The sequence below is a fragment of the Anopheles coluzzii genome, chromosome 2 (genome assembly GCF_943734685.1).
Source record: "Anopheles coluzzii chromosome 2, AcolN3, whole genome shotgun sequence".
Lineage (NCBI taxonomy): Eukaryota > Metazoa > Arthropoda > Insecta > Diptera > Culicidae > Anopheles > Anopheles coluzzii.
The window spans coordinates 84,791,538-84,800,936 of record NC_064670.1 but is presented as its reverse complement, the minus strand read 5'-3'; the positions used below and the strand labels follow the sequence as shown (position 1 = coordinate 84,800,936).

General features: G+C 52.6%; 1 protein-coding gene across 1 annotated transcript; it reads left to right on the top strand.

Annotated features, from left to right (window-relative positions):
* Nucleotides 1–6,983: 6,983 nt before the first annotated feature.
* On the top strand, nucleotides 6,984–7,961 carry LOC120952175 (uncharacterized). Its single transcript, XM_049611139.1, has one exon. It carries the CDS (start codon nucleotides 6,984–6,986, stop codon nucleotides 7,959–7,961), a length of 978 nt encoding a protein of 325 aa, XP_049467096.1.
* Nucleotides 7,962–9,399: the final 1,438 nt, after the last annotated feature.

The window sequence follows — 9,399 nt, the reverse complement described above, 5'->3', positions numbered from 1 at the left end:
TTTACCCATAGAAATGATTAAATGCTTTACGATGCTACGTGTGAAATTAAAAATGAAACAAACCAATCCCAAAGCCGCAATTAAAAAGCTGCTATAATCTAATCGATAACGACCAAAAGAGTAAAAAAGTAGGTAAACAATGAAAAAAGATGTTAATGACAAAATAACTACGATTATTAACAAAACGAAATGTATTGTTGTTATACTGTGATCAAATTATACAAATATCAAACGCAGAAAAGAGCTGATTGATGGTTCAATCGTAGACGCACTCTTTTGATCGTAGTGAGATGCGATTCGCGATTCGATGCATACGGTACAAAATTCAAAATTGGAAACAGGTGTAATATTTGCTGCCATGTGCTTGTATTTAAACGGCAAACAAAAATGTTTTTCACGGGTGGAAAAGACGAATGATACAGGTAGATGGTGCGAATGGGTTCTACTCGCATTTGCGCATCCGCTCTCGTTCGTTGCCTCGCACTCCCGATGGTATTTATAGTGCGCGCCAGCCTCGTCTGTCTCAATCCGTTTCAAGACTTGAACGAGTGAACACGTGCTATCCTCTCACACACCAACGATCAAAGAACTGTTTGTGTTTGTTCTTTTTCCTAGAAAACAATGGATTCTGAAAAGAGCGTCAGAGGAACCGTGCAACGGTCCAGCGAGGAAAATTACCTCACACCAACCACCACCACCACCAACACTACCTCCATCATCACCACGAGCACCGCCACCTCCACCAGTATCACGCAGAAGCGGTCAATGCGTAACCAGGGTCTCAATGAGCAACCGGGTCCTAGCAAGCAGCTGAAGGTCTCCGTTTCTGCACTTCCCACCGCTTCACGGGCTGCCGCTCGGGTTACCGCTCCAACCATCGTTCCAGCCACCGTCCCCGTAAGCGTTCCAACTGACACGCCTTCCATAGCTAATGCTCCGACCGATTTGCTGCAGCTGATAACCGAAACGTCAGCCAACACAAATCGCCGCTTGGACGAGCTAATCGCACAAAATGAAGCGCTTTACGAAGAGATCACCGTTGTTCGGAAAACCTTAACGGTTACGGAGGCTATGCTTAATCGGATTCAAACGGCGATATGTCCCGATTTGGATGAAAGCAGTGAGTCCGCCGAAGAGTAATACATGAGAAATTATGTGGATTGACTGTGAGTTGGTAAGCTAGCCCACAAGCGCCTGAAGGAAGTGATGCTGCTCGAAAGTATAAAATTGCGTTGGCCAATTTCCTCAACGTGTGTGAGCTCTTCCGGAGAGCTGCCTCAACATTAAAAGCCTCCATAACAGCGACATATACCAACGGCCGGACCCGTGGCATCACGCAATTGCCATCCGTACAGCACAGTCGTCATCCAGCCGTCGCATCAGCATTCCATCCCGGTCATCACCCTCAGTACACAATCGACAGTTTCAATAAGTTAGTTTCAATAATAGGTTATCGATGCATTCTTAGTCAGACCACTCGCGATTTGTATAAGACCAACCGGTCGACTCGTATTATTAAATGTTGGTATTTTTTTCAAACGCGTATTGCGTTATGTTAAATATGCCGGTTATTTTGAGCATTTTAGTGCTAAGCTAAGTTTGTTAAAGCGCGTGAATTAAAGATGTTAGTATGTTTTTGTTTTTTAAAGAACTACACAAATATCGTATTTTAATAATGTAAATATATTATGACATTGACTATAAAAATCATTCCAAGTCTCTCAAAATACATATAATTTTTAATTATTTATCTTCCTGATTCGAAACACAAAACACAAAGTTGGATTATGGGGAGAGGCATATTTTATACTTTTATTATTCAACAATGCACGTGTGTACCAGCAATATTTCTCATTATGTACCTAGTATTGAGCCAGTGATCCGTACCTGTAGTTCCTCTCGTACTGCACAGGAATTCCGTTAAGATAGCGACTATAAGCACACATCAGTAGGGTAAAACTAACCTGTCTCACGACGTTCTAAACCCAGCTCACGTTCCCTTGAAAGGTTAAACAATCCAACACTTGGTGAATTTTGCTTGACAATGATAGGAAGAGTCGATATCGAAGGATCAAAAAGCCACGTCGCTATGAACGCTTGGAGGCCACAAGCCAATTATCCCGGTAATGTACGACGGGGTGCTGCGGATTCCCCTACCCGACGAGGCCAAGGTCATTGGCTACGCCGATGATCTCGTCGTCCTGGCCCCGGGTAGGACGCCGGAGGAGTCTGCAGCAGTGGCGGAGGCAGCGGTGTCAGCAGCCGACCAGTGGATGCAGCAGCACTACTTGGAGCTGGCATCAGCTAAGACAGAGATGACGATTATCTCAAGTCTGAAGCACCCTCCAAACCACATTATCATCGACGTGAGAGGAACTGCAGTTCCATACTCCAGGAGCATAAAGCACCTGGGTGTGCTGGTTCACTACCACCTATCCTGGTTGCCTCATGTGACTGCAGTGACGCAGCGGGCGGACCAGATCGCGCAGGCGGTTGGTCGGCTCATGCCAAACCACCGGGGGCCGAAGATGTCGAAGTCCCGACTTCTGGCAGCGGTGGCTGACTCGGTCATGCGCTACGCCGCACCTATATGGCACGAGGCGCTGAACACTCGCGAGTGCCGCAGGTTGCTAGAGCGAGTCCAGCGCAAGTCAGCCATCGCCGTGGCCCGGACGTTCCGAACGGTTCGATACGAGACCGCAGTGCTGCTTGGGGGTCTATTGCCGATCGGCAGAGCCATCCGCGCAGACACCAGAGAGATGCCGCGGGACTGGAGCAAGCGCAGAATTGAGGAAGGAGGAACGCCAGACGACCATCGCTGAGTGGCAGGCTGGACGTGGGACAGCGACGCGGCGAGACAGCAAGCCAGCAGTTACGTTCGGTGGGCGCACAGCCTCATTCCGGATATCGGTGCATGGCAGTCGCGGAAACATGGAGAGGTGAATTTTCATTTGTCGCAGATAATCTCTGGTCACGGATTTTTTCGTGAGTATCTTGCTGATATGAAATTCGCCTCGTCTCCGGACTGCTCACATTGCCCCGGCGTAAGTGAGAGCGCCGAGCACGCGATGTTCACATGCCCGCGTTTCGCCGATGTTCGATAGAGACTGATAGACGGCGTAAACCCGGACACGCTGCTGTCCTACATGCTCCAGAGCCAGCAAAACTGGAGCAACGTCTGTGAGGCAGCCAAGCAGATCACCACCATTCTGCAGCGCGAGTGGGATGACTTCCGCACGTCGCTGTTTGAGCAGGGCGTACTAGCTGACAACGCCCAGCTCCGCAATGCAGACGTCCTTCGTCAGGAGAGGCTGCGGCGTTACAATGACAACCGGAATGCAGCGAGAAGAGCCGCAACGCAGCAGCGACAGGCAGAACGCCCGCCCCCACCACCACCCTCACCAAGGACTGAGCGGAGACGGGAGGTGAACCGTCTTGCGGTGGCGAGGCTAAGGGAACGTCAGCGAGCAGCTCAGGCCGAAATGCACGGCGCATATCGACCAGCTCCAGTTAATGACAGCGATGACGACGACGACGTTGGAGATCGTCAAGCAGCCGATGCAGCTTCTCCGTCAGAAGCAGTGCGAACGGCAGCTGAAGAACCCCGCGTAGGGCTGTAGTCCTCCCGCTAGGATGGGCGATTGAACATAAAGGAAGTTTAAAGAGGGAGGCCTCAGAAGGCACAATGGGATATAAGTGAATTAGGAGAAAAAAAGGATATTGAACTTTGAAATAAATGCGTAAGGTGCCCTTTGCACGGGTTAAGGCCGCTCGAACGAGCAGAATAACCCCCTTAGACCCTTCGCGGGGCAAAAGGGCGGTTTAGGTGAGGGTTGGGTTTAGACGGTAAGACACTAAGAATGAACTGAATAAAATAACCCAAATACTTTAAAAAAATCCAATTATCCCGGCGTTGTTGAGGCCGGCCAGCGTGCGATGTCGTTCGGTCGCACGAACCGACGCGACAAACGGTCCCTGCTAGTAGCTGCACTAGACTTCAGGAACGCGTTCAACACGGCCAGCTGGCAGGCCATCGCCACTGCGCTCCAGGCGAAAGGTGTTCCTGCCGGCCTCCAACTACCCCGGACACTGTTAAAACTGCTGCGGAAGAGGCCATCACAGGAGTGATGGAGTGGATAGCTCAACACCATCTTGAGCTGGCGCCGGCAAAGACGGAAACGGTGGTCATTTCCAGCACTAAGGCCCCGACGCAGAACACCGTACGAGTAGGCGACGTGGACGTCACCTTGTCCCGCTCGATCCGCTATCTCGGTGTGAACCTCTAAGACAAGTTGTGCTGGCTGCCGCACGTCAAGGAGGTCACCGAGAGGGCTGGAAAGATCGCCGATCGCCAGGTTGCTGCGAAATCATAGCGGACCAAGGGCGTCGAAAGCGAAGCTGCTAGCTTCGGTGTCCGAGTCCGTTATGCGCTATACAGCACCAATTTGGAGCAACGAGCTGCGGAAACGTGAGCCTGGTCGGTTGCTGGAGCATGTCCAGCGAAAGATGAGGGTGGCACGAGCATTCCGCACCGTGAGGTACGAGACTGCCACCCTCCTGGCTGGTTTGACCCCTATCTGCCTGCTGGTGGATGAGGACGCCCGGGTCTATCAGCGACTGAGTGCCGCCAACGAGGGCGAACATCCGCAAGCAGGAACGACAGGCCACCATCGAGAAATGGCAGCAGCAGTGGGATGCGGAAGCCAACACCAGCCGGCACACGCGTTGGGCGCACCGTGTGCTGCCCAACATCAGCGACTGACAGTCAAGGAAGCAAGGAGATGTCTCGTTCCATTTGTGCAAGGTCCTCTCGGGACACGGCTTCTTCCGGGACTACGTGTGTCGCAATGGCTTCACATCGTCCCCTGACTGCCAGTGGTGTAGCGGCGTTCCAGAGACCGCGGAGCACGCGGTGTTTGAGTGCCCGAGGTTTGCTGAAGTCCGTCAGCAGCTTCTAGGCGAGGGAAGTACGACCCAGTCCGTCCGGAAAACCTCCAGTAGCATTTATTGCGCGACGCCGAGAGCTGGTGCCGCATCAGCGAAGCTGCTAAGCGGATAACAAGCCGTTATCGTTAACGAGCTTCAGCAAGCCTGGGATGACGAGCGAGCAGCCCTAGCATCTCAGGGCAACGAGTAGCACGTGGAGGATGTTGCCGACTTGGAGCCACGGCGAGCGGAGATCCGTCGAGCGCGGAATGATGGTAGGAACGCGAGCCGCCGAGCAGCCAGGGCACGGCAACTGGAACAGAAGAGAGCTGGACGTCCCCCATCTCCACCACCATCACCCAGAACTGTGGCCCGCCGTGCAGATCTTCGGCTGCGGCAGGCGTGGTTTAGGGAGAGAAGGCGGCAAGCGATGCAGGACGTGAGACGTCTGCAGCAGCAGCGATGACGACGACTCAGACGGCCGAGAACGCGCGGATAACGCAGCCGGACCGACCGTTTGGAAGGCGCAACCGCGCAAATCAACGTGATGACGAAGCCACGGACCGTGGCCTGAGTGCTGCGGAAGAAGCCACAGCGGTCGAGGCGGAAGTTGCCTCCCGCTAGGCCCTCTGCCTTAAACACCATATCAGTCCATACGAGCAAAAACAAGCGTCACAATTAAGGGAAATGAGAGGTTTTCACTTCAACAGAAAAAATAAAGATGAAAGGTGCTTACAACTAGAACCGCCCATGGGACTTTTTTGTCCCATCGCATTCGAGAAAGGCCGCTGTTATTCCGCTTGCCATCGTGACAACTCATTCAAAATTTCTGACTTTTATTTATTTTTAACGATCTATTGAATGCACCTGTAGCGACCAGACCGCCATCTGGCGTGAGAATCGTGAGCGATCGTGACATCCAGGGACAAAGACACGGATCTCCGTGGAGCGCACTCACCAGGCACACGAATGTGTCAAAGTGACGTGCGTCGCGTGTCCAGCGCTACACTTCCTGCTGTCAGCGAGCACATTCTCTCTCTTGCGACCCAACCTCGAAAGCGAACAGATCTCTTCCTTCGCTCCGCGCTCGAAAATTCCTCAACGTGAAACCCTCTCGAACGAACGTGCGCAACCGTTCCTATTATAGTGTAAAATAAAGTTCATTATTACCTACTCACGAAACCCAACGCGTTCGCGACATAAAAATAGGGACAAGATTAATCCGAACTAAATCGACCCCCCTAAAACTGGTGACCCCGACGTGATCGCGTGCGCGAGTGAGTGAGTGGTAACCTGACGAACACCGTATCCAGCCGGAAAAAACGTGTTTCCATTGTTCCACGGTCCGGACCGACGGCAACGTTCCCCCCCATCATCGAGGAGCGGCCGACCACGAAGGAGGCACCACGCAAGCGCAGCCAGCGAAAAAATCCCCGTGCACAAACCCCGAACCCACGTGAGTGCAAATCGACACCGAAGGTGGCCGACAGTGAGGAACACTGTTCAGGAAAATTTTTCCCCGACGGAGCGACCGATCCTAGCGGAAAAGTTTCCTCTCGGTGCTGAGCGATCGCCGAACATTTTGCTGACACACCCCGCGCCGTGTCGCACACCCGCCGAGCATTTTGGTACCCGTACGTGTTTGCGCACCCGCCGATCATAACCTCACACGTACCGCCGAGCGCGCTCCAGACCCACGCGGTTTTTGTGTGTGCACCGTGTGTGTGTGTGTGGGTGAATGTGCGCAGGCCGACGCCGAGTGGATTGCGTCAGAATTTTGCTCGAGCTACTTTCGTGATTTTTTTTCGACCGTGCACCGAAGACGTCGTCAGCGCACGCAGCCATCGTTCTCTTCTCGCCGACACCATCGACCGAACGCCACCGAAGATCATCGCCCCTCGTTTCTCACACCACCACCGTCATCGACGAACGCAGCCAACGAGCGACTAATCCTAACTCGATCGACCGCGTGTGCGGATTTTTCTTCGCCGAAGGATCGACCTAGCGAACCTCAGCTGGACTTGCTGACCCTTTTTAAACTAACCTTAGTCGTAAGGATGTTGCACAGTCCGCCGATCCGCGACGTATCGACTCCCGATGGCGTAACCCCGAGTGCCGATCCAGCCGCGAGTGGATCCAAATCTCCTCACGTACCAACACTGCCTGTTCCGAATACCCCGCGCGTATCAGGGCCGTCCGCCTGCGACGCCATGTTTATGCCGCCCGAATCGCAGATTGACACTTTGAATGCCATGCAGCTGAAACCACCGGAGATGGACACCACTGACATTCAAACCTTTTTCTTCGCATTGGAAAACTGGTTCGATGCGTGGAATATCACCACGAACCAACATATTCGCCGTTTTAACATTCTTAGAACGCGTATACCGCTTCGTGTCCTTCCTGAGCTTCGCCCCCTGTTGGAAAACATTCGACAGTACGCTACAGACCGTTACGAGGTAGCAAAGCGTGCAATAATTGAGCACTTTGAAGAGTCGCAACGAAGCCGCTTGCATCGTCTGCTTGCCGAAATGAACCTCGGGGACCGAAAACCATCGCAGCTATTAGCGGAGATGCGCCGCGCCGCAAATGGAGCAATGACGGACTCTATGCTGGTAGATTTGTGGATCGGCCGTCTCCCGCCATACGTCCAGTCCGCCGTTATTGCCACTAACACGGATACCAACGATCGAGCTAAAGTAGCAGACTCTGTTATGGATTCGTTCGCGTTATACCACCGAACCGGCCCGTACCAAACCATCCACGAAGTACGCAACGAGGACTTCGAACGTCTTTCTCGGCACGTAACGGAATTAGGTCAGCGCTTGGACGCCGTACTGAGCAAGCTCAACGAACGAGAACGCGCGCGACCACGCTCACGTACCCGGCAACGTCAACCGAACCAGGATGCGGTAACACCCAGCGGACACTGCTATTACCACAAGCAGTACGGGCAAGCGGCGCGGAACTGTCGTGCCCCCTGCTCCTTCAACAATCGGCGGCAGGGTAGTAACTCGGCCACTGCTTCCGATTGACGCTTAACCAGAGGCCAACCTCAACAGATACACGTACTTTCGACCCATAGCTATCGTCTCGTAATAACCGATCCAAAAACTAACATCAAATTCTTAATCGATACCGGTGCAGACGTTTCAGTAATCCCTCGACAACACAGTTCCGTCCCGAGTAAACCCTCCACCATGAAGCTGTTCGCCGCTAATTCTACACCAATCCAGGTTTACGGAGAGTCGCTCTATACTCTCGATTTGGGACTTCGCCGATCCTTCCTTTGGAACTTTATCATCACAGACGTGGGGACAGCGATTATTGGAGCCGATTTTCTCCAACATTTCCATCTGCTCGTGGACTTGCGCAAAAAATGTCTTGTCGACGCCTTAACGAACGTACGTTCTACCGGAGTGCCGAGCCAAAACCCGTCGGAACCAACCGTAAAAGTATGTGATTCCACCTCACCGATCGCCACTCTCCTAAAGGAATTTCCCGGGTTAACTGCACTATCCACTCCTGGCACCTTACTGCAGTCCGAAGTGACGCACCGAATCGAAACGACGGGGCAACCAACATTCGCAAGACCTCGCCGACTACCACCCGAAAAGTACGCAGCTGCCCGCAAAGAGTTCGAATTACTCGTCCAGCTCGGAGTATGTCGCCCCTCGAATAGCAGCTGGGCCAGCCCGCTACATATGACAAAAAAGGCCGACGGCACCTGGCGCCCTTGTGGTGATTACCGCGCCCTAAATGCAAAAACCGTACCCGACCGTTATCCACTACCGTTTTTACAGGACTTCACGATGCATTTGCAAGGCAAGATCATATTTTCCAAGGTCGATTTGCACAAAGCATACCACCAGATACCAATTCATCCGGATGATATAGCGAAGACAGCCTTCACGACACCCTTTGGACTTTACGAGTTCACTACCATGCCTTTCGGATTGAGGAACGCAGCGCAGACATTCCAACGCCTTATCCATGATGTTCTACGAGGGCTCGAGTTTGTTTTTCCGTATATCGACGATATGATCGTAGCATCAACGTCCGAGGCAGAACACCACGAACACTTACGCCAACTTTTCGAACGATTGGAGAAGCACCAACTAGCCATCAATCCAGCCAAGTGCGAGTTCTACCGGAACGAGATTTCCTTTCTGGGCCATCTGGTCAACGCTTCTGGTATTCGTCCTCTCCCCGATCGAGTCCAAGCCATCAGCGAGCTGCCACAGCCAACGACGATTATGGAGTTGAAGAAGTTCCTCGCCATGATAAACTACTACCGACGTTTTCTGCCGCACGCCCTGGAAACGCAAGGTATACTTCTCGAGATGACTCCAGGTAACAAAAAGAAGGACAGAACGCCATTAACCTGGTCGCTAGAAGCTTCCGAAGCATTCGCCCAATGCAAAGAGCAACTGAAACGTGCAACGTTATTGGCACATCCCGTGAAGAACGCCG